The 26,365-nt window shown below is 37.1% G+C and overlaps 2 protein-coding genes across 3 annotated transcripts in view; one reads left to right on the top strand and one right to left on the bottom strand.

The window, feature by feature from the left end:
• The first annotated feature begins 179 nt into the window (after positions 1 to 179).
• LOC126367189 (39S ribosomal protein L20, mitochondrial) lies at positions 180 to 948 on the top strand. The gene is made up of 2 exons (XM_050010610.1): positions 180 to 288; positions 402 to 948. Exon 2 carries the CDS (start codon positions 405 to 407, stop codon positions 879 to 881), a length of 477 nt encoding a protein of 158 aa, XP_049866567.1. The 5' UTR covers positions 180 to 288; positions 402 to 404; the 3' UTR covers positions 882 to 948.
• Positions 882 to 26,365, bottom strand: part of LOC126367155 (pancreatic triacylglycerol lipase-like) — a 50,490-nt gene continuing 25,006 nt past the window's right edge. Inside the window, exons 3-17 of one of the 2 annotated variants that reach the window (XM_050010564.1) lie at positions 12,544 to 12,705; positions 9,774 to 9,894; positions 9,119 to 9,266; positions 7,213 to 7,365; positions 6,291 to 6,380; positions 6,049 to 6,184; positions 5,523 to 5,753; positions 5,376 to 5,451; positions 5,123 to 5,259; positions 4,705 to 4,766; positions 4,544 to 4,620; positions 4,395 to 4,464; positions 4,044 to 4,168; positions 1,207 to 2,894; positions 882 to 1,094 (exon numbers count right to left, since the gene is read on the bottom strand). In XM_050010564.1, the coding sequence (XP_049866521.1) occupies positions 2,789 to 2,894; positions 4,044 to 4,168; positions 4,395 to 4,464; positions 4,544 to 4,620; positions 4,705 to 4,766; positions 5,123 to 5,259; positions 5,376 to 5,451; positions 5,523 to 5,753; positions 6,049 to 6,184; positions 6,291 to 6,380; positions 7,213 to 7,365; positions 9,119 to 9,266; positions 9,774 to 9,894; positions 12,544 to 12,691 (1,680 nt within the window). In that variant the 5' untranslated portion in view covers positions 12,692 to 12,705 and the 3' untranslated portion in view covers positions 882 to 1,094; positions 1,207 to 2,788. The remainder of the gene's footprint in view (positions 1,095 to 1,206; positions 2,895 to 4,043; positions 4,169 to 4,394; positions 4,465 to 4,543; positions 4,621 to 4,704; positions 4,767 to 5,122; positions 5,260 to 5,375; positions 5,452 to 5,522; positions 5,754 to 6,048; positions 6,185 to 6,290; positions 6,381 to 7,212; positions 7,366 to 9,118; positions 9,267 to 9,773; positions 9,895 to 12,543; positions 12,706 to 26,365) is intronic. The other variant, XM_050010565.1, reaches the window with a different exon arrangement.

Below are 26,365 nucleotides of genomic sequence, written 5' to 3' on the forward strand. Positions count from 1 at the left end.
GCGGCTTCCTGGCACGAAGCGAAAATAGGCAGATACACTTTGTTTATTGAATACTCCGATATAATAACACTAGCGAATGTCTTCCGACTAACTTAATGCGATCATTAACCACAAAACACCACTTCGTAATATAGACAGTATTTTTAAGTTGTTTTTAAGTGGTAGGTAGGTACTTATATTGCTTTGATCATTCATTCATTCGTTCTTTATTTAGCAAATGTCAAGTTGTTCGGGGTTAGGAACAAAACTAAGATAATATATTTTGTTTATTTGTGTTATTACGAAAGCGTAAGCATTTTGTTATACTTTAATTATTTATTAAAAATAGTTTCGAATGTCTTTCATTCCAATTACTTTGATTATCATTTTAACTTACGACTAACCTCTAAAACTGTTTTCAGATTATGGTATTCCTAACAGTTGTCAATTGGGTTCGTGCTAGAGGACCTGATGAGATTTGGAGGAAGAGAAAGATCTTCAAACTCGCCGCCCACTACATTGGCAGACGTAGAAACTGTTATTCAATTGCCATACGCAATGTCAATAGAGCTCTTGTATATGCTACAAAAGCTAGGAAATTGAAGAAAGAGGATATGAAGGCTCTGTGGAACACACGTATCTCAGCCGCATGTGAACAACATAATATCACTGCATACACTTTAAAGGAGGGCTTGGATCGTGCTAACATTATGTTGGATCGGAAATCATTATCAGACCTTGCTTCATGGGAGCCTAGAACTTTTGAATGTTTAGCAGCAGTTGCTAAGCAGAAGGTTCAATTTGATGGATTTATTGATGGCACTGACCGAAAACAGCCAACAGGAGTAAATCTGAACCTCAAAGATGTTATGCTAGAAGCTTGGCTCAAGGAAAAGAAGTAATTTAATTTCAAATATTTATTAACGTACCTAATCTAGATTATAGTAATAAATAGTTCTTATTCTAAAACTTTTATTTATAAATCCTATGAATTTCCAATTTCCTTTTTTAGTTTCTTTGTAAGTTCATTCTGTTTCTCTAACATATAAAGGTTTTCTATTTTTCTTCTCTGTTGTCTTTCAACGTCTTTGATTACTCCTTCATGCATTTTATCTCTGAAAACAATCACTACTGATTAGAAAACATATATTAAGTGAAAGTTTTAATATGTACTGTCTGTAATAAGAAAAATTTGATTACAGAGAAGTTAAAATAATCACAGGTTACCTGTCTGATTTTTGTTTCACATGGACATAGCTCACTATTCCTATTGTCATTGTACACGATAAGCCTAGGACTAGCTTGGATGTTGGGGAAGACATTAAATTTGTGATAACTATGATAAAATTTAATTTGGTTGATTTCAAAGAATAATTAACAAAAATATGTCTATATCTGTACAGTACGCTCACTGTCAGTTTGACTGATTGATTGTACGTCAGGTAGGAATGAACGGAAAACATCGTTCATTCAGCATTCGGATACAAGTTTGTCTATCGTAACATAATTATTATACAATCAATGAGGGACTTTCTAGACTACGTTCCCTAGATGGCGCTGTTCAGATTTAACGTGATAATTACCTATAATACTCATTTGTGGTATATATACAAATAATTGTTGTTGCATACGAATAGAATTATGTTGCTATGTATAGATAAACAATATATAGCTTCACATTAATTTGATCAGAATAATAAAGAGTGGAAGATGTGTTGTGCCGGGGTGTAATAACAAGGGTCATCATTAATACCCAAAAGCAAAGATATAAGTTGCTTATGTGTGTTATCCATTAAATTAGAAGGTAAAACGCAGAGAAATCACTACAGCGCCATCTATATATGAGGTACCAAAGATTTTACAATATTATTGCGGTGACGGTAATAACCTGAGGTAATAACATTGACTTCCGGTGTTTGAAGATCTACTCCGTCAAAGATAATAATTAAACCATTTTTTATCTGTAATCTTTTACCTTTTTTCTATGCAGTGAATATTAGAGCGTCGGAAAATAAACAAAATTAATAAACCAAATAATTTTATAGTCCTTTATTTGTTATTTTTTTATTATATTATATAAAGCAATAACATTGTAGGAAAGTAGGCAAACATATGTTTGTACATGTTCTTGTACAAAATACCTATCATTCGAATAATAACTTTTAAGTTATAATTTTGTTTCCAGGAGAAATAGGTACAACATTGTATAAATAAATTAAAAAAATGATTTAGGTAATTTTGAATTTTGACTAAAACCATATAAAAAAATATAAAATGTATTTTGATAAATAAAACCCTCATTATAAATTGTGATGACAAACTTAGATAAGCAGTAGAGATATGTAAGTATAAAAAATAATTATAATATTAATCCTTATAGAAAGACTAATATTTACAGTTATAGTTTACAGTTCTAAACAAAAATGAGTATTTTAGTTCAAGTCCTATCCAACCTAAATTATCAACAGGTATTAATGCCGAGTCCTAAACTATCAACAAATTATTTATAATTTATATAAACACATCACCCTGTAACTCATCATCACTGGAATTTCACAATCACACACATTTCAGTCTTGACCAGTTCCGCTTGTAGCGTCCATAATATAATTTGTCGTTAAAGCTTTAAAAGGGGATGTACCTACTAGGGACTAATTGCGCAATCGGCGGGACTTTCGCAGTTATTTTATTAGTTGCTTCAAACAACTTGTTTGTAGTAGATAAACACTTTGTTCCGTTTATCTTTCATCGCCGTCTCCCTGGTACATCCTCTGTCTGTCACATCCAGCTAGCTTGCAGTATGGCACGGCTACCTCCCGCAGTTGTCGTAGAAACTAGCGGAGCCTCTGTTCGGGATTTCAGCGAACTCCCGTTTGGGCGTGCATAGCTTACTACTAAAGTCCACGTTACGTTTCCTGAAATAAAAACAATGTACAGAATATTCATATTTTTGGAATTTGTTTTTATTAGATTTGTCGTTGATACCATTTGATACCAAATTCCTATTTGGTTACCAAATTCCTGGGACATATTTTAATTAACTAGGAATCGTCCTGGATCCGGCCAGTGGCACTTTCGAATCGTACTGACCTACGATTTTCGAAAAAAGTTTTTCGAATTAATGTTTGGATCATAAATGATTATCACGTGTTCAGCGGTGAAGGAAAACATCGTGAGGAAACCCACGTACCCGAGTAATGCGTTTTGGAGGTATGTGATGTAACAACCTATATTGGGCTGGTTTTCCCTTTAGGTTCGAAGGTCAGACAGGCAGTCGCTTTTGTAAAAAACCGAACCTGTCAAATCTTCAGGAGATAATGATGATGATGAAAGATGGTCCAAGGCCAAATTCTGTTACCAACAATACGGCTGCAGAAAGTCTGCGGCTTGCAAAACTCAAACAACATAATAGTAGAGCGGAATAGTGTTTAATGTTTGCATTTCCTATCTCCATTATTCATATTGTGCGTTCTATTCCACGTCCATTACCATTAGCTATGCAAATGGCCAATAATTAAGCAACATTGTTGGATTTGCTCTACAATCGTATCACATGCAATTGAATCCGCAGTTGTAAGTTTCTACAGACAGAGAGATACAAATCGTATCAAAAATAATTTGCAGATACCTAATTTTCAGAATTCAGAATAAAAAATAAATGTTGCTGAATATTCCAATGGGCTAGTCAGAGGTAAATACTTCCATCGTAAGAATAGATGATTTAACTACCCACATGTCACCGACATTTCTGTTAGACCAATATAGTGAGCCGTATCGCCGTCTATAATGGTTGAGCCAACTGTGTTAGTGAAAACTGAACTGAAGATAAATTAATAACTCATTGATGCAAGTCCGGTACCAGAGTTCAAACCGGCGCTCTCCGTTCGAGAAGGAAGCCGGAGTACCAGAGGACCACAGTGACTTTTTACCACATGACCACAGTGACTTTGTACCACAGGACCATAGTGACTTTGTACCACAGGACCATAGTGACTTTGTACCACAGCACCACAGTGACTTTGTATCATAGGACCACAGCATTCGTTATGTTATTAAATATTTACCCTCTGGTAGGCAGTTCCATCTGGTCAACGGTCACAGACTTGACGTACAGTCGGTCGTTGCACCACAGGATGCATAGAGATCGCGGCTCCAGTACATTCATGTCGTACTCCCACGATAACTCCACCTGCGCACAAACACTTTATATCAATCTAGAAATATTCAAATAAGTAAGTAACTAATATGATGTATCTTTAAAAGTGACGTCATCAAAACAAATGTTTCACTACAAGTAGATAGTTCGAGAAAGACTAAGCAGTAAGAAGAAGAATAAGTATATTTGGGATTATTTAGACTATTAGCTAGAGTATCGCTAGAAAATTAGCACATTATTGGGGTTTTTTGATTATTACCTTCCTAACTTTACCGCCCATATCCATTGGATGAATCACTACAGTCGTGTACGTAGTACCATGCTCTAGCCTGGAATACAAAGTCACATAAAAATATATACGAAAAGTAAATGTAAATGATGGTTTTAAAGATATAATGAAATATTTACTTGACGTAATTGCTTGGAGTGAGATCCATTCCTCTGATTACCCCTTTGTCTGACAATAAAGTAACTTTCAGGAAGCCCTAAAAAAGATAATAGAAGAATGACATTATGACCACAATAGATGTGTAAAATTCCATATAAATATTATTTCAATAATCTTTTACCTGGACCCAAGATTCCGCGCCTTTAGGATTCGCCAGTTGTATGGAAATTTTGTAGTGTCGTTCTGGAAATGCAATGGTATCGGATTAGAATTTTGCTCTATTAGAAAGGGGATCACAAACGCAGGTAACTTACAAACGGAGACGATATCTGGTCGCAGAATTAGCAGGAAGAATCTGGTTCAAGCTTTTTATTATTTGAATTAAACGAAGCTAGATTATTGCTCTTCGTACCTAGCGGAACTAGATGTTCTCTTCTAACATGCAAGAGCTTGACTTACGAAAGTTAGAAGCTGTGCAAAACGTCAGTACGTAGAGACGATTAGCTGTATTTCATGGCCGTGACCTCAGTGCTACTAAAATGCTACTCACATGCAACTTAAATGCATGAAAAACAAAACAAAAGCAAAAAAGTACATACGACAGAACGGTTGCTCCTTGCCAGTACTTAGGTAGTATTTAGCACCGATAGTTTCGTGTTCTTCTGAGGGGTATACTTCATTTTCTGAGTTGTTATTTTTATCTGTTATCAGTCCCGGTGAACTGTCTGCGTGGAAACTGAAAGTAGTTCAAGAAGTACGGTTGTAACTCATTGCTGTTATTGGATAGAATTACAATAAGTTCCGGATACGATGAAGTCTGGAAGATACGATGACGGAACAAGTCAATCTTACCCCATAATAGCACATCCATGACCGCAGTGGAAACATTTTCCAGCCAAAAAGTGTTGATATGAAGGACACTGATGACCTGAAATCATAACGAGTATTACGTAAGTCGTGTCGTTTTTCTACGATCACATCTATGTATCTCAATCTTACCTATGTAAGGGCATTTGTTGTTTATCGACTCTGTGAACAGTTTTATAGCTCTGACATGGTTACAGGCTACTAAAACTCTTGACGCTTCTTCTAGACCTTGTTTGACCAGTGTCAGAGGAACCAATGGGCCCTCAGTGAGATCACATCCAGGCTGCTCCTTCCCGTTATTCGGGTAGAAGTCTAAATGTCCCACAGGTTGCGACATTCCATATCCTGCCATAAACACAAAATCTGTCGCACGCGTGAAATAAACACGTCGGTAATTAGTTAAAGTGATGCGATAAATATATAATAATATATATACAGTAATGACGAACTTACAAGCCAAAAGCGGCTAGATTAATATAATACAATATACATAAATATGATACTAAATATGTGTTAGTAGAGTTAAAGAATGTGAAGCAACGTAGCTTAATTTGTGAACGTAATGCGAGGTTATGTATGTAACGTAACAATAGTGCGGTATGGATTATAAGAAGCGTACGTGCGGGTATTGAACACATAGTTACGTGGGTAGGATTACCTAAAAGGAAAATGCTCTTTCCATCTGTGTGGATGACGTCTACGAACTGAGCGTCGGAGGGGTCGAGCCGTACATTGGTCGGCATGCCTTGGAAATAGGGCTCTGCGGGGTCGAGACCCGTGATCCTTCCTAAGCCCTATGAAATCACAGGCTAAATCAAGGACAATATGGCGGCTCAACATTAAAAATGGTAAAGCAAATCAATGCACACGAAATGAATTTCATTTTAATTATGGACTTACTTGAATCCGTTCCCCGGCGTATCCAGCGGTGTGTGCCCCGAGAGAGTGGCCAATAATGTGAACATCCAGTGGATTTAATCCGTGTTCTTTCTGAAATATTCAATATATTTTGGGTACTTATAACATTTATTCATTATCACTACCATGCTATATTATTTACTGAAAGGCTTCATTTATTGCTCGTTATCCTTCAGTAGTTATGAAATTAATATTATATTCCGGTCACTTGAGTTAAAAATGAAGTGAAGTGAAGTGAAAGCAGATTATTGCAGATATGTTTTACGCACGTACGAGGTATATTGTCTCAATAAAGATTAAGTAAAGTAAGTTCTTAATACAAATATTATTATTACTGATCTCCGCTTCAATTGATTACCTGTCGATTCCGACAATGAAATATTCTTTCGTGAGTTCTTCACGTTTTCCATTCAGCAAACGTTGTCTGAAACAGATCGCTGTAGGCGATAAAACTGTCTATGCGTGTGATATCTTACTTTCTGTCCAAATTACTTTTAAGAATTGCTTAAAAAGAAGAAATTACGTACCTAATTAGCAGCCTTTGGTTTGATAAAGATTGTCAGCATTCGATAACTGAATTGTATTAATAATTGTAAGTTAAACATGTAGAGAAGAGGTAATAAACATGTAGAGAAGTAGAATATACCTACTTTTTATTTACACTAGTTCTTGCCTACTTTGGGTGAGAGCCGTCAGAGCCAATAAGTCACATCAAAAAAAAAAAGTCCTTGCCTACAACAACGTTCGCGTGGACTTCGGCCATTCTAAAAAAATATTTAGATTCCCTATGTCCTAAAATATGTCAATACTTACAAGAGTGTTATTTTTTGACATAACTTAGTATAGATTTGGCGTATAAAGCAGTAACTACTTGGCTGGAAACATACAACAGCAGTAACATTACCTGTAGCGTGTTAACGAAGTGCGCGACTTCAAGCCCCACGAGCCTCGTGTTCGCAGTAGCTTGCGTGTATAAAGGTAGACTGCCGCCTGCCCAGTCCACCACCACCACGTTGTAGTCGCCGCCCTTCACCAGCTCGTCCTTCATCTCGCTCACCTGGTCAAATACAACGTGACCTTAAGTTTACACTTAGCCAAATACGTGACCATAAGTTTACACTTAGCTAAATACGGGACCATAAGTTTACACTTAGCCAAATACGGGACCATAAGTTTACATTTAGCCAAATATTTTCAGGAACACAGCACGGGTCATTAACCTTTCATTTATGCATTTGAATGAGTACTTTGGTACTTGCAATAGCATTATCGCCTGTAGACGTGATGTCTCTAAAAGTGTTAAGCTTACATATAGAGTCGGGTAAGCGGGACACGCGAGCCTTAATCAATCTGGCTGTCTTATTCACACCGCTCTTTGTACTATTTATTTTTATATGTAGTTTGTGTTGTACCTATGTTCTTTTAGGCAATAATGTGTTATAATGTTATTACTAAGTGAGTTGGGTCATGAGATTATATGAAACCGCAAACAAATTCGCTACCCTGTCCATACCATTTTATTTATTAGGTATAATAGCATTCGTAGCAATAAATGGGTGATGGTTGATGGTGAGATTGTTATGCTTTGGCAGGTTTTTAAAAATATGAGGACAGAAAAATTGCCTAACCATCTCCTGAAGAATCACTAAATCCAGCAAGACCTTGTGTAATGTAGTTATATTCGTAGAAAATAGTACATAATGGGAGCAAGGTGTGTATTTTATGAAAACGTTTTTTTTTTGTGTTTATTAGTAAGTAAATGCATCATTGGCGGAATTTCGCCATCATCGATCACTAAGCCAAGCACTAGTGTTACGCCTATGTTTTGAATGTTGTCAACTATTTCAAACTAAGTAAGTTAATATTCAATCATTAATTGTTCTCTGAAACACCTTATTAATTTTCTCATTTTAGTTTTTTATCAACTAACGAATGTCAAGGGAGGCTGGTATAGTAAGGTAATCAAATGGTAATCAATAATTATTTGTCAGCTCTTGGTAGGTAGATATAATGGATGAGTGAACACTTCAATATACTTACTTATTGTGAATGTCCATAAGAACCTTGTTGGAAGGTCATAACATATTACTAATATGACGATAATGCATATTTGTATAAGATGGTAATGATCGTGAGTAAAATTCCAGTTAAATCTAACGCAACTCGGAATGGGTTGTATAAAAAATCCATTGGTAAATTCATCACTGATGAGGATGTTGGCTTGTTTTAGCTAAAATAATCATCAATTCAAGAGCCACGCTCTTGTCGGTGCAGCATCTTCCATGCTACTTTTTTAGCTAAAATAATATTTTATTATTTTTTATTCTTGTATACTGTGTGTATTTTTGAGTCGCTTTGTCTTTTTACTTTTAATCTCAATGGACACAGAAGTAGTAGGTACCGCATGCATTGCAGGGCACATTTATGTGTAAATACGTGCGTATGTCATTATCTCCCTAGTCATTATCCCGTTTTTTTAACCTGAAGATTAGACAGGTCCAGTTTTTTACAGAAGCCACTGCCTATCTGGCTTTCCAACCTGCGCAGGGAAACCAGTTCAATACAGGTTAGGTCAAATACCTTCTCGGGAATGTAGGTTTCCTCATGATGTTTTCCTTCGCCGCTGAGCATGTGATAATCATTTATGATCCAAACACGAATACGTGCAAAACAAAACGTGTCGTGTGAAATATGTGCGTATGTATAAACTCCAAAATTACAAAAGATATCCGGCCAGGATCGCTACCATTGCCACCTATGTTGCTGGTTTTTTGCTTGAATGTAGAACTGTGAATAATCAACATACTTACCCAGTTAGAGAGAGGCGTGTCAATGAAACCATGGATGATCATTTTGGTGAGTCGTCGCGGACTGAAGTTGGACTTCACTATCGTCTTGTTGACATTCACGTTCAATAGTTGCCCATCGGTGGGATTCTTCTTTGTGTACAAGATGAACCTGGAAAATAGTAGCATATAAGGAAATCTATTTAAATCAAAGCTATAGTATGGAAATCTTGGTGGGAAAACATGGAAAGGATGTATCGACAAATGATCGATAAACTGAGCGATACGAATGACAATGTTACAGAAGTCTCGCAGAACGACTATAAAGAATTAAATATTTGAAATAAACGCGATAGTACAACATGTAAAAATATGCGTTATAAACTTTACAAGGTTATTTTTTACTCAGAATTATTTATTAAAGTTACTTTGATAATTCTTGTAGGAAGGTGAATGTATGGACTTTTATTGCATGACGACAAGAAATAAAAACAAAAGTGAACGAGAAAATACAAAATACTTATAAAAAATTGCATTAAGAATTTCGAAGGTCACTAAAGTATGAATGCTCTGAAATCATGCGAAAATGAAATTGTTTTGAATCACGTTTGAACTAATTAAAAGTGTAGTATGTATAATAGTGTACCGTACCTACTACATACAACATTCTTATACATACCTAGTATTTATAACGACTCTGGGTAAAGGAAACACGTTGAATGGCCGGTGGATGAGGTGGTACCAGCTCCTGGTGATGTTCAGGCAACCGAGCTCATCGTAGCATCTCGTTTCATTTTCAACTGAAACAATAGCAACAAGATTAATGCTTGCTGCATACAGGGTCTGAGCGGGATAAGCGGTCCGGGCTGATAGAAAATACATTTTGTATACAACCCCAAAAAAACCAGCACCTCCTTTTCTATTTGGTCTATTTTCAAAAGATTTTTTAAAAATAATTAGTATAATTCATTGTTAGTTTTTTTATGCGAAAGTTGATGGTAGGGCTGGCGAAGGAAGACCTAGAAGGACTTACATTGACCAAATTGTAGATGTCCTTAGAAAACGTTTAGTACGATCTACTCTGAACCGGCGTGCGTGTTTGAAGCGATTGATGAATGTGGAGGAAGCTAGAGAAGTGTGTCAGGATCGAAGCAAATGGAATTCTATAGTCTCTGCTTACCCCGGTGGGAAATAGGCGTGAGTTTATGTATTTATGTATGTATGTAGCTTTTTTATTATACAATTAGCTGCATCCGTCCATAATATTTAAAAAATTTCTTAGTCCGACAAAAGGTTTGCAGGTTTTATTTTAGGGGTTAGAAGAAAGAACAACAGTCGAATTACTCTGATTTGTAATATTACGTTATTTATAACCTCGAATTTAATTAACCGTGAGTCCGTTGATCTTATGAATAGCATTATGAAAGATGGACAATCTTCACAGTTGTTTGTTTTTGTAATTAAGGTATTTAAATATTACCATTTTAAGACAAATATTTTTTTTGTGGTGAGTGTTTTGTGTGGTTATTACAAGATTACTTTTTATTTTTTTGACGTGACGGAGGCGGATGTTTGCCACAGATGGCCTTAACTACTTGGCCGGACTTACAATTTATTGGATTCTTTTTTTATCGTGATGATATCGTGTGAGGTGGATGACCAACCTCATCAACCCTGGTGTCAGGGTGATTATTGAGACGCCAAAGGCCCCTGACGTGACTCAACTAATGACTACGTACTTACATCAGTAAGTTGTAACTGAGACCAACGGCTTAACGTGCCTTCCGAAGCACAGATCATCTTACTATTATTTATTGGATTTTGTAATCAGTAGTAATTGTAACTGTACTGTGTAAGGGAGCTGTGATGTAAAAGATATAGTGACTAAGATGAAGATGATGATGATGATTAGTGAGTGAGAAGGGAATGCTAAGTTGGTATATAAAGCCAAGGTTAGTGGTAAGGCTGGCAGAGGAAGACCTAGAAGGACGTACATTGACCAAATTGGAGATGTCCTTAGAAAAGGTTCAATACGATCTACTCTGAACCGGCGGCGGCGTGCGTGTATGAAACGATTGATGAATGTGGAGGAAGCAAGAGAAGTATGTCAGGATCGAAGCAAATGGAATTCCATATAATCTCTTCTTACCCCGGTGGGAAAGAGTCGTGAGTTTATGTATGTATGTGTAGTAACTGTAATCTACACTAACGTTAGTATGAAGAACAAATAAAATAAACGTAGTGGCAGTGCTTTGTTTTGGTTATTTTTTGTTGTACTTACTTAAATGTTTCATTAACATTTTTCCAAGTCAGTACTTGTTAAGATTCAATAATTCATTCGTTGTAGCGAGAAGAAAAAATATAAAATATGTCTGCCATATTTAGGTCAACTGTTTTAATATACGGAAATGCTTCACAAAGTCCTTAAGCGCAAGGTTTTCAAGTTTTAATATTTGACCGACTAGACTACAATTCTTTCATAGTCGCCAACTAGATTTTATTTAGTAAAGTAAGTTATAAAAATTACGTACCCCAGTTTATTTTTATTATTTTCTTTCGGTTTATTTTTTATTTTTCATGTTCGGGCACAGTTCATTATTATATGTATAAATTAACAGCTTACATTTTTTGTGAAACCAATTATAGTTAACCACATTATAGTTTTCGGCTTATAGCTTACATTTAGAGTTCCTCTGTGTTTCGGAGAGCACGTTGATCGCGGTCCCGACTTTTGACATCTGTCAATAATGGTCGTTCAGGCAAGTCGGAAACTAGTCGGAAGTGAGTTATAAACTTTGGCGAATAGGCTCCTTTCCTCTCCTCCACCAGCCTGCAGTGAAGCAGTGTGGTAGAGTATGCTGCACACCGCCTCCGATTCTATTTAAGGGAAGCATGTGTCCCATAGGGCTGTGTGTGACATAGGGCTGTTAAGTTAGGTTAGGTTCGGGATGATCCGCCCTGTAGTTCCGGGCGCAAGAATAGGGCTACGGTACCCCCTGCCTGTCGTAAGAGGCGACTGAAAGGGGACACTGGGGATCGTGAGTGATAAGGGCGGGGGCCCGAACCACTCAACACACGATCTCCGGGATGGACGGCAATACGATATGGCCTCGCATCGCCGTAAAACTGGGATGGCGTAGGGGTGGGGATCTACCCCGGGACGCGCTTTAGTGAAAGCAAGTGCGAGGGGAGCACCGGTGCGTTCGACAGAGATCCCGGAGCTCCCCGACATGCACCGCAGAGGGCCATCGGAGGGGTTTTAGTCGGTAGGAGTCCGACATAACCTCGTCGCTCCCCCGGGTGGCGAGGTATCCATGAGGATTTCCCCTTCGTTACCAAAAAAAAAAAAAAAAAAAAAGGTTCGGGATGATAAACAGCTGTACAAGTTCTATGTTTGTTATTCGCTCCCAATCCAGCAAAGAAGCTACATAAGTACAGTAAATACGTACATGGCAACCAGGGAATGTTGACCTCTATCCGGTCGGAGCGCGCCCAGTGGAATGGGTCCAGGATGCCAGCGAAAGCGGGCTGGAGGCCGAGCAGGATGCACCACAACATTACTCGCAGATGTCTGTCTGTCAGGTGGAGACGCAGCATCGCGTCTCACGCCACTGTGAACAAAACAATAATTCAAATTCAAATATGCTTAGGGGCCCCTGTGATACAGGGGAAACCCTAGTGCAGGGCTCGCCATTGACATGTCTTAATTTTACTTTTATTTGGTAATATAATAAATAATCTTTACTTTATTTTGTAAAAACAATAGTACCGCCTCAGTGTGCTTTGAGTCTTTGGTATGGAAAGTCTATTATTCATCAACCCTGGTGTCAGGGTTGCTACTGGGCTGCCAAAGGCTCCTGATTTGGTTCATGTAACGACTACTAATATTAGCCGGGACCGACTGCTTAACATGCATTCTGAAACACGGAATCATCTCATATTCGGACAATAATTTGATTGTATCCCGCAATGTCTTTACAAAGCCAGAGACAGTCTCAGAAAGTATTTTTTTCTTGGATTTGTCTCCTGAGAATCGTAACCAGGACCTCCGGTACGTGAGCCCAACGCTCAACCACTGGACCACGGAGGCCGTTATTTCAGCGTTAACAGCAAATTACTGAACTCATCTCGCTTGGAGAATATTTAGGTGTCACTACCTTTTTTAGGCTTTTGGTCACCTCGATTATAATATCTAAAGACGTCAGGCTTCAACTCACTGTCAAGTGAGTTGCAGAACCGCTCTTTTAATTTAAAAGGCGTCTTTGAATACTAATAAACCGTTAGACTGTTGCACAAAACAACATTATTGTCAATTTTAATGATGCTAAGGAAATGTCAAACTGAATAGAGAAGGCTGCTTTTCAACTTGAAACCATTTTTATTACACAGCGTACACAAGACAGAGCGTGCGAAATGCTAAGTTTCAATCGGTTAGCTCAGAAACAAGGTGACTGTTGACTTTGTTATATAACAGTCTATTGACTTTATGTTATGCTTAGTTTATCAAACTCGACATGGGAATTTAACTGTTTAATAGTTCAGTTATATTGTGTTATGTACTTACTAATATGACATTTTAAGTTGTAATGCATAATTGTTACGTATGCAAAACTATTTAAAGTTAAAAACCTTGGGACTATAATTTAGTTGAAATATTGTAAACGTTTGGAATAGTTCTTCGAAGAGTATTTGACAACAATTTGCGGTAAGTTTCGTGTCTACTTAAGTGTTCTTGCTACAACACTTATAAGCATTAAAGCTACTTAGAACTCCTAGGAGTGTGATTTTGTAAACAAGAGTACTTAAGTGACGTTAGTGCCTTCAGACTAAGTTATATAATAACTTAAAGAACTAAGTGTATTTAGAAGGTGCTTCTACATAATATTGTTAAACGTATCGAATAGAAGAATAGAATAGAAATAGTTTATTATAAAAGGACGCTACACACAAAAATAATGCAATAACATCATTTAAAATTTTCACAAATCAGTTACAGAAAAACAAAACGGATGTTCGCTGAAATGATCATAAGGTGGTTGCTGGTGGACGTCCTGAGATAAAAGGGCCTCACTCAGCACAAGTCGCGGTGTGAACCACGACGCTGGTATTATGTGGACCCTGTTCAAATCAAATCAAATCAAATCAATTTATTTGCGAGAACACATAGAATACAAAAAAGGTGGTAAAATAATTTAAATAACAATGTTGTGATGTGTTCGGCCTGCATGCAGGCGTACAAATATACATAAGAAAATAAAAAATAAAGAAATGGTACATTGAAAGAAAATTATAGAAAATATACTTATTATTAAAAAATTACAAAATTTATTTATTTTTATGTTCAAAATATTCCTTCAAATTATAGTAACATTTGTCCATAAGCCATTTCGTTAAGTTATTCTTGAACTTGTTTCCAGTTAGTATTTTCAATTCATTTGGCAGATTATTATATAATTCAATGCACATATTTGATGCATTTCTTTTATGCATGTTGGTTGGAGTCTGTGGTTGATGTAGTAAATTAGCAAAACATGACCTATTTTGTCTCTGGTGGACGTCACTGTATTTTTTAAAGTAATAAGGATACTCCCTAACAAAACAGCATGCTGCTCTGATGTAAGCGCATGGGACTGGCAAGATATTTAATTGTTTGAATAAAGGCCTGCAACTTTCTCTAAATCCGACTCTACATATTGCACGTTGTTGGGTATGGTGCTGTCAACATATTTTTCCTCTCACACGACGCCCTGAGCCGAGGTTCGCGCCCAACCAGGGCACTCTCGGGCCTGTTGTCTTAAATGTTGTACCGGGTGAGAGCCTTCAGCGCTCCCCATTTGCCCGGAGAAGTAGTTAATGCAATCTGCGGCAAATCTAACAATAAGTCAGGTCAAAAAAAAGGTGCTGTCAATCTTCTTTCATAATATCTTTAAACATGAATACAGCCAGGACACATGTCTTCATGTTACATGTCTTCGTAGCAGTTCGTGGAAATCGACTGTAATTTCTATTATTACGATTATGACGTATTACTACGTAATATGTACGTACGTAATATTTACGTATTTTGTATTATGAGGTATAGTTTTGATCTGAAGGATACAGGCTAATAATCTTTAGAATTGAAAGAATAGTTACATGAGATGTGCATTTGCGGTAACCTAACCTGTTTTGTATTATTAAAAAAAAACAATGTTTTTTTTTGTTATTACAACAGCTCTGGTACTCAAATAAATGTCCTACGCTCGTAATATAAAGTAAATTATTTCTTATTTCTTATGATTTGTGGGATTAGCCCACATTAGTAATGGAAGTGGGTATATATAATGTATGAGTAGAAACGTATGTGGGTAATGTTGGTAATATTTCGATTTGCCTTATTGACTGTAGCTTGCATTGACCGCGAGATTTGTGAGGTTACCAAATAGTACAGCGCTTGACATAATTCTGGTCATACGAGTTTGCTTCTTGGTAATGTATTATTATAATTACATCATTTGTTTTACTTGTGCCAAACAAGGTGTTTATACAAATGTTTACCAACGTCGTGTGGGTTTATTTTAAAAAATAAATAATTTTGTAAATAATTGAGTTTCATGGTTAGTTGATATAACGTGGTTTCTAGGACTTGCCCTCTAATTATATGGGACTTAAATATAACTGAAGAGGTGTGGGTGTTTACCTAAGCTATACACCTCTGTGTACCCCTTTGGGGATACAGGAGTGATGCTATTTTATTGTTATGTTGTCAGTTCTGGATTAATATAAATGGATTTAATAAATATAGCAACCAATTTTTGTTAATATCTTGTGTCTTAATTTATTACGAAAGGCTGTTTCGACAATTTGATAACGCACTTGTTGAAATGAGTGGGCGGAGTTTTGCAATCAACCCTGAAAATAAGAAATATTTTATCACAATTTATAATAAGCAGTGTAACTATTATGTGAAATATGTTAGCGAAGAAGTTCTTAAACGCATGAAAACGACGCGACGACTTCTGTATCGTAGCGATCACAAACACCTCCAGTCTCGTTAATGTTCCGTGGAAAATAGAATAGCATGTTTATTTTATAGGTGATTTACGCTTGTAATCCTTAATAATGAGCGCTAAATATACCCACTAACTTGTTTTCTATGTAAGTATGTATGTTAAAATATTAGGGATCAACGCGATCTCAGCGTCTTATTTAGAGTAGGTAGTCTTTCTTCAGAACATTCTGGAAGTGCAAATGGGAAACAGATGTCGATCGGTATTATTACCGTCAATACATTGGTTTTGAGTAATGTATACTATAATGTGTTCTCAGGCGTGTAATTTGTCGTGTGTTCGTGACCGAGAGTTTCCGTCCACGCCCGCTTCGCTCGCTTCGCCTGCTTCGCTCGCTCCTACTTCCTAGCCTCGCCAAACATGCGGAAGGTGCTGTTAGATTCCTTATGCAATGTGTACACCGTTACGATAATGTGTTTATTTTCTCAGTTATATCTACCTTGTATCTCAGAGTAACTGTGAGTGTTATGGGCAATAATGTTATGAGAATATGTAGGTAACTAACTTTATAACTACCTAGCGTTTTTTTCATCGTTTTCAGCAGTTATAAACACTTAATACTTATTAATAATATCAGGTATGTGGAGGTATAAAATAGATAAATATTGTGTTTCTGGCAGACTGGATCTTAACCAACCACCAGAACAGGCAGGTTTTCGACCGGGACTCTCTACCACTGATCACCTGCATACATTGAACCAGATATTGGAAAAGCATACAGAGTTCAATTTGCCTCTATATCTAGCTTTCGTCGATTACTCCAAGGCGTTTGATAGTTTGAAGCACGACGCCTTGTTTGACGCACTCCAGAACCAACAGATACAACAAACTTATATAGATCTTCTAAAAATAATCTATGCCAATAGCACAGCAGCTATACAATTAGAAACGACGGGACCATCTTTTAAAATTGAAAAGGGCGTCAAGCAGGGTGATCCTCTGTCGCCAAAGCTATTTACTAGCACGCTAGAGGAAGTTTTTCGGAGCCTAGCGACAGAATGGGAGAGGCGGGGTATCGACCTTGGTGGCAAGAGACTGAATAATCTCCGCTTTGCCGATGATATCGTCCTTCTTTCTTCCTCGGCTTCAGAGTTAGAAAAAATGCTGCAGGATTTAAGTTCGGCGAGCCTGAGGGTTGGACTGATGATGAATATGTCAAAGACTAAGCTCATGACTAATAGCATACAAAAACGGGTAGTTTTAAATGATGGGGGAATGGAATATGTCCATGAGTACATTTACCTGGGGCAAATAGTCTCCTTCCAGTCACGTCAAGACAAAGAAGTTGCACGACGGACCGAAAATGCGTGGAGGAGCTATTGGTCAATGAAGGAACATATGAAAGGCGATTTACCTCTATCTCTAAAACGCAAACTCGTGGACATGTGCATTCTCCCAATATTAACCTATGGAGCTCAGACTTGGTCTTTGACAAAGGCTCAAAGGTCCAAACTTCAGGTCTGCCAGCAAGCAATGGAACGCAGCATGTTGGGTGTGAAACGGACTGATCGTGTCAGAAACACCGTGCTGCGTTCTAAGACTCAAATTGCGGATGTGGTCCACGCAGGCGCCAAGTTGAAGTGGGATTGGGCAGGTCACGTCTGTCGGATGCCTAACGACCTGTGGGCTAAGATCACCACAGAATGGTCTCCGAATAGAGACAGGCGCAGGCGCGGCAGACCGAGGCGGAGATGGCGCGACGACTTGGATGCTTTCCTGGAAGGCTGGCCGGAGGAAGCACTGGAGAGAGAGTCCTGGAAGAAATGGAGGGAGGCCTTTGCCCAGCAGTGGGACACTTTAGGCTAGATAAGATAAGATAAGAAGGGTTAAAATTAGAATGTCAAATACATTAGACTAAAAGACAATGAAGCAAAAATCATTGAGAACCTATTTTAAATATGTTTATAAATAAGTACATAATATTATGGCGTTTATGTGTGCGTGTATGATGAAAATGTGCAAGTTCCACCTACCTATTAGTGCATTGTTACAAAAGTGAGATAAGCGATTGAACAATGCCAACATAATTCTCCTAAGAGATATCACAGCAAAAACACTTCACACACGCTAGTACTAGGGTCGAAGTACCGTGTGAAGTAAATAATATTCTATTGTGATCATTACATGTCGTTGCCGTTATCTTCTTGCAACAGATTTCACTTCAGATAGATAAACAAACTAACGACATAACACACATAAAGTGCACTGTTGGGCGCAAGCCTCCCCGCAATCAATCGGAGGGGGTCTACTAAAGACATTGGAATTAAATAACAATTTAACTTGGCGCGTCTAATGTCGTGTTCGTGTTTCCATTTCGATTTACTACCGAATTTACATCTGACCGTGATTATTAAAGATATCGATCCAAAGCCAAACGTCATGATTTTATTAAACAGCCATAAAATGTTCAAATGCATCTTATAACCATTGTCCTGTTCAGACGCGAATAACAGGAGTTATTTAGTAATAATATGAATAGTCAATCGTGTTTAGTCATCGGTCAAGGGTGCCTGATTTGGATGGAGCCGCGAGGTCCGTTACGAAAGGTGTGGTTATGCTTTAGAATCTATAAGTGTTTGCCCATGACCGAAGAAGTTCATATACTTACTTTAGAATTTAATTATGGCTTATGGGGCATATGGCGTGTCAATATTGTTGACGTTCACCGCTTATCCCACAAAAAATGAAGAAGAAGGAGAGGTTAGTTGGCAAGAAATTCAGGATTCGCTAATATCTTATTTGCTTCTTAAAGCATAAATGTTGTTTCAAGACGTGGCGTATGGCGTAAAGACAACAGGTTGGCGAAGCTGATTGCAGTTCTAAACCATGAAGATAAAAGTTTGCATATCTGATCCTCAACTAAATGGAGAGATAACAGGAGCTGGTGGAGGTTTAGTAGTAAAACGATCTCTTCGCAAAACGTGACAATGACTTATTCTTAAAAAGACCTGTTCACAATATGTAAATTATGCCGTCTTCTGGAAAATATTTATCCGCATGAGTGCCATTGCAATTTTTACAATTAAGTACTTGTTTTTATGACTTGAAATTAAATACATTTCATAATCTGCTTACAATTTTTATTTTGCTACTTCGTTATTAATTTACATTACGGTTTTTACGGATTTTTGTATGTGAACAAATTGTAAAGCAGGACATTTTGAGAAAAAGGAATTTTACTAATAAGACCAAAAGCGACTAAGACATTTTGAAAAATGTGCGCATATTTTTGCATTTTTGCGGTTAGGTGGAGTATTAGTTCAAACCATGTTAAAATGGTTGGGTGGTTATGGTTAATGTGGTAGTCAGAGAAAACAGAAAAGAGATTCCTTTTCATTGCTGTGGTGGTATTATTAATACCGTTCAAACAGTCTTAAGTAGTAAAACTGTAACTCTTATAAGCCAATTAGTGTATAATTGCATGCTCACTATTAACATGCTCTGTTTGTAGATAATTAATGAACCATCAAGTGTTATATAATAATGTCAAATTTTACTACAAATAACACCAATAACAAGTTACGTGTTCTTATATAACTTCTAGTTTTAATTAGGGAATAGCTATTTCCGATTTGTTGCGAATAAGTTAGGAAATAAGTTACTTGATATTCTTATTTATTATACTTACTTGGCAAAATATTGCCCTCGGCCCGACAACTTTCCACCTGTAGGCTGTAATTCATCAACAACTTAATTAATTCAGAAGATTTAAGAAAGCGATGTAGTAACGGTGACAATCATAAGATATACGTCTATGTTATAATTTGGTGGAACGATCTGCTTTCACTGATCGTTGAGATTAGTGTTGAGTTGATTCTGTTACACGATAAGGCGACCGGAAGATTATAAAGTCATCAATCGATTTGGGTAATAAAAACACCGGGCGTGCTGCAATCGCCATCGGTGGTACAAAAAACAAACCACTTCCCGAGCCGGCGAGCGCGGAAACGACGCCGGTGATGCAATGTTAACGCACTGCCTTAAACTGCTAACTCTGATATAATAACAAATGTCAGAGCTGTGAAATAAGAGGCAATTTCTTTGTAATTGATAGGTGAGTAAAGACAAACGATTAGTTTCGAGGTATCGCGTCGCTAATGCGCGGTTGTGTGGTGTTGTATTAAGGCCGGGCCCGCCCTGAGGTGCGCGACTCGTAGGCCGTCGCCCGCAACCTGTCGCAACGTATTGTTCGAACGGCCTTTACGTAACCGACGAGACGCGCTTGTTTCGACCGACATGGATACTGCGAAATGCCGAAATGGATTATATCGGACCTTCATGATTACATGAAGCGTTTTATTGTCGTTTCTGTGACTTAATTCTTGGCAGTTTTATTGTAAAAATATAATTTACGAGTAATTACCTACCTGCCAGTTATGTAACGCACAGGTATGTTTTAAACAGATACAACACTCGATATACGAATGCAACACATTTGTTTACATAAATGCATGCATTCAAATTCCTCTTTTTTAAAAAAGAATGATGTTTTATTTTACCAGTTTAGATTTACATAAACGTCTCTTATAAAATCTACGGGTACCATGCAATTTCAACATTACCGACGGGCGGCGCGCAATTAAAATAATAGCTTTCAATCGTACCTGGCTTAATGGTTGCAGCCTGCTAAACCGTTAACTACATCTTAAACAGTTGCATTGTGTGCCGCAGGCGAGTTACAAAATCACGTTTTGGTTATTTAATATTTTGACGATTGATAATGTTGTAAACTGCGACCTTCTTACCGCGTGCGTCTCGTTGACCCACAAACAGTGTTGTGGTCAATGTAAACGAACGCACGGAAACGCAGACGCGTAAGTCGAATTGCACATTGACAAGTAATAATTATTCTCTTAAATATTAATAAACATGATATTGTAGGTAAGTACTAAATATTTAAAGCCTTGTACTGCGTGTAAACTTTCCAGAATAAATAAATATATAAATAACTAGCTTTTGCCCGCGACTTCGTCCGCGTGGCGTGTTATATAAGAGAGAGATCATTGTGTGTGTGGGAGTGCATATCAAATTTCAAGCATGTAACTTATGCAGTTTAGATTTTTTCATACAATTGTTTTCCCAATAACTCCCATTTTTCAAAATACAGCCAAAAATAAACTTTATTTTTACTAAGGTATGCATGCATGCAATCAATTGATTGAATTGATTTTTTTTTAATTGATTGTTCATTGAGTTTTAATTTTAATACACACTTCCTCTCTTCCCTTCAACTTTAGTTCCTATGCCTATGTAACACCCCATTGTACTACATGGAATGCAATAAATAATTTAATTGAATTGAGTTGAAAACATCTATCTTACGCGGTTTCGATTTTTTCATACAAATGTTTTTTTCCCGCTAACTCCCGTTTCCGTGGGAATTTTGCAATATCCTGTTGCAAATAAGCTTTAAGTTAACTAAGGTACCTGCATGCCAAATTTCAAGCGTCTAACTTAAGCGGTTTAGATTTTTCATACAAAAGGATTTTCCCGCTAATTTCCGTTCCCGTGGGAATTCCGGGAATTCCTTTCTTAGTGCACCTCTACGGTACCTAAGCTATGTTCCTTCCAAATTTCAAATGCCTACGTTTAGCCGTTCAGGCTATGCGTTGATGTGTCAGTCACTGAGTCTGTCAGTTTCTCCTTTTATTTAGATTTGATTTTTTCATACAAATGTTTTTTCCCGCTAACTACCGTTCCCGTGGGAATTTTGTAATATCCTGTTGCAACTAAGCTTTAAGTGTACTAAAGTACCTGCATGCCAAATTTCAAACGTCTAACTTGAGTGGTTTAGATTTTTCATACAAAAGGATTTTCCCGCTAATTCCCGTTCCCGTGGGAATTTCGGGAATTCCTGTCTTAGTGCACCTCTACGGTACCTAAGGTATCTGCATGCCAAATTTCAAACGTCTAACTTGAGTGGTTTAGATTTTTCATACAAAAGCATTTTTCCGCTAATTCCCGTTCCCGTGGGAATTTCGGGAATTCCTTTCTTAGTACACCTCTACGGTATCTAAGGTACTTGCATGACAAATTTCAAACATCTAACTTGAATGGTTTAGATTTTTCATACAAAAGGATTTTTCCGCTAATTCCCGTTCCCGTGGGAATTTCGGGAATTCCTTTCTTAGTACACCTCTACGGTATCTAAGGTACTTGCATGACAAATTTCAAACATCTAACTTGAATGGTTTAGATTTTTCATACAAAAGGATTTTCCCGCTAATTCCCGTTCCCGTGGGAATTTCGGGAATTTCTTTCTTAGTGCACCTCTACGGTACCTAAGGTACCTGCATGCCAAATTTCAAACGTCTAACTTGAGTGGTTTAGATTTTTCATACAAAAGGATTTTCCCGCTAATTCCCGTTCCCGTGAGAATTTTGGGAATTCCTTTCTTAGTGCACCTCCACGGTACCTAAGGTACCTGCATGACAAATTTCAAACGTCTAACTTGAGTGGTTTAGATTTTTCATACAAAAGGATTTTCCCGCTAATTCCCGTTCCCGTGGGAATTTCGGGAATTCCTTTCTTAGTACACCTCTACGGTATCTAAGGTACTTGCATGACAAATTTCAAACATCTAACTTGAGTGGTTTAGATTTTTCATACAAAAGGATTTTTCCGCTAATTCCCGTTCCCGTGGGAATTTCGGGAATTCCTTTATTAGTGCACCTCTACGGTATCTAAGGTACCTGCATGCCAAATTTCAAACGTCTAACTTGAGTGGTTTAGATTTTTCATACAAAAGAATTTTCCCGCTAATTCCCGTTCCCGTAGGAATTTCGGGAATTCCTTTCTTAGTGCACCTCTACGATATCTAAGGTACCTGCATGCCAAATTTCAAACGTCTAACTTGAGTGGTTTAGATTTTTCATACAAAAGGATTTCCCTTCACTACTCTGCTCCTATTGATTGTAGCGTGATGAAAAGTATACTATTACCTGTCCAGGAGTGTGAAGAATAATTGTACCAAGTTTCATTAAAATCCGTCCAATAGTTTTTGTTTCTATAAGGAACATACAGACAGACAGACAGACAGACAGACAGACAGACAGACAGACAGACAGACAGACAAAAATTTTACTGATTGCATTTTTGGCATCAGTATCGATCACTTATCACCCCCTGATAGTTATTTTGAAAAAATATTTAATGTACAGAATTGACCTCTCTACAGATTTATTATAAGTATAGATAAAAAAGTTGGATTATATCGACCTAGTTCGTAAAGTATTTTGTTATATCTTAACTTTTTTACTTACCTAGTATTTCACAGGTCGCAGAGTTACGCCACTGATTGGTTATCTGGGACGCAAGTTGATTCGCTGCGTATTTTTTGCATATCAGATTTGCATCAAATTATAAGACAATCATTGTAGTCATATAATACAGGTAAATAACGATATGTGAGTGTTTTTTTTCATCGATCGTATACTTTCGTTCGTGTTTGGTGAAACTTGTTGTTTCATAAGTATAAATCTTGCAATGTTCTATATGTTCTGTACGAGTACTAATAAACATTACGATTTAACTTTAATATGAACTACCTGCACTGTTTTATTGCATTTTTTATTTTTCTCTTTTGGAGGAATATATGCGGAATATGTTTTCGACTCTCGTCGACAAGTAAAGTAAACGTCGATAATATAATAGTTGTATAAAGTATTATTACGGATTTTACTAAGTACGTAACATAGCATTTTAAATCTTGTTCTATTATGTGGTTGTGAGGTGGATGATCAAGCTCATCAATTTTAGGCTTTATTTGTTAACAAGAAAATAAGGCTTCCATGTTCAGAGTAATTTACAACACAATGACACTAGCAAGAGTAAACAAAAGAATGGGGGCGGCCAATTCTTCAATTTATTGCCACGTAACATACTCAAGAAAGATACTGAAAACTTATTTTTTGAAAGTACTATTTGTTAGAGGTACATCCACCGCATGATAAACGAGAAAAAAAGACGTTGAAATTTTAAAAATACCGTTACCGTTATCTCTTCGATTTAAATAAAATATGATGAAAAATTTTCAATATTTTTAAAGGCAATATTTGCATTGCCAATATTTGACCGCAATGTGATCAGAAGTCGTGAAAGAGATGTCCTTGCGATCTCTTTTATTTGTGAGTGGAGGCTGAATATTAAAACTGTTTTTTTTTAAATTTTGGTTTCTTATAGATTACCCCAAATAGCAATGGCTTCATTAAGACTCATGCAATGCTGTACAATTTACAATAATTATTTTGATTAATTTCTATCAATAACTCTTATAGTACAATACGTATGGGACATTACAAATAGTCAATAGAAGCCAAATTAAAACAGTAATATTTTCCAGGCAAGCAAAGGTTTTTTGTTCGGAGTTTAAATTTTCATAGAAAAGCAACTCGAAGCAGGTCGCATCGTTGACAACATTATGACTGTTATTACCTTACTCGAACAAAAAAAAAAAAACAAAGGAGACTGGCTCCAAGTAGACAGACTAAACGTAAATCGAGGTTCTGCTTTCAAGAGCATTGTATAAATTAAACCGTCTACAAGCAATTGTATTCTATATTTCCACATACTTAACAAGTAGAGTATGAAGATGCGATGTCAGTGTGTCAGGCGATGTACAAAGGCCTCTATACGATTGTTTGTTTACATGCAATGAGGAAACGATGCGGCGAATGACAAAGAGGAAAATACATTTTATTTTATCACTGTAGTAGCTGTGCTGTGGTTAAATGAATATCAAACATGTCACAGATAATTTGTATTACTTATTTCCCGGATTCACTTAGAAATTGCATATTAACTAAGGTACTGTTACTTCAAATATAATTTTATTTATATATTCAACAGGCTCCGTAGTCTTGTGGTTAGAGCATTGGGCTCACGATCCGGAGGTCCGGGTTCGATTCCCGTTGGGGACATTGTCGAAATCACTTGCGAGACTATCCTTTGTTTGGTAACAACACCGCTGGTTTGAATCACTTGATTTACCGAAAAAGTAAGATGATTCCATGCTTCGGGTGGCACGTTAAACTGTTGGTCTCGGCTATTAGTCTTAAAACAGCTCCGCCAACCCGCAGTGGAGCAGCGTGGCGAAGTATGCTCCATAATCCCTCCGGTTGATTCAAGGAAGGCCTGTTTCCAGCAAGAGGCCTTTGTCCAGAAGAAGAGATTTTTTTTAAGAGATACGCCCACCTTTTGTTATATCTATTCTTTGCTTATTTTGTCTATAATGCAAAGTTTTGTTTTTAATAATTAAAATTGACGGTGTTGTTATTTATATCCTTATATCTTTGTCTTATCAAAAATTGTATAAGCCATAAAATAAATAGTATAGAATCACAAGGTTGCTATATAGTACCATACAAAATTGATATTTTTATTACACTTGTTTCGGCTTCTACTTTATGGCCTCTACAGTAGTGTTTGAATGCCGCTCATACAAAAGACATCAACGCGCGCCACTGGGTGCTTTCACGTTCGTTACATACATTAATAGTTCTAGAAGCTTCCAACACGATTGTTAGCTATTGGAACGATATAACAATAAAACGATACCCACTAATTAACGTTTTAGTATTATACAGTGTTTAGATAATAACCATTTTGTGTATCGTTTAATTGAATGTTATCGACTCTTGCGTGTCATCCTACTATTTAAAAAAATCAATGCATTTAAGGGTTCCGTAGCCAAGTACGGCACGGAAATAGGGTTCCGAATCTATTTATATACCTACGCTATCTGTTGATAATTTTAAGGTGTTTTAAGTAACTAATAGAATTTTTATTTCACTTGACATTATTGTGAAAGAGAGGAAGGGGAAGACCAAGAAGAGCTTACATGGAACAGATTAAAGAGAAGGCGAACGTCGTGTCTTATAAGGAAGTGAAGGAATAGGGCTTTGATAGATAAGAATGGAGAATTTGAAGAATGATGAACCACTTGGCTGGATGATGTAAAGATGCCAACAACACGTATATGCCTAACTATAGATACTGCAACATATCGTATATTGTATGCAGCAGCTGCACCCTGCGCAGTGCGCACGCGCGTGGCTTTCTCCCGCACCCGTCATCGCGGTCACCGTCACTTTTATGCACATATGGGGTGTGTATCGGATACACTCAGTTTGGCCATAAATTGGTCATGAGTCATGAGTAAGACTGGTAATAATTTAAGCTATATATTTAATGGATTTTATGGGCTGCTTGATCGTTATATCGG

The sequence above is a fragment of the Pectinophora gossypiella genome, chromosome 5, assembly GCF_024362695.1.
Source record: "Pectinophora gossypiella chromosome 5, ilPecGoss1.1, whole genome shotgun sequence".
NCBI classification, from domain to species: Eukaryota; Metazoa; Arthropoda; class Insecta; order Lepidoptera; family Gelechiidae; genus Pectinophora; species Pectinophora gossypiella.

Coding starts and splice junctions, on each gene's coding strand:
- LOC126367189 (XM_050010610.1), top strand. CDS start 405: ATGGTATTCCTAACAGTTGTCAATTGGGTTCGTGCTAGAGGACCTGAT.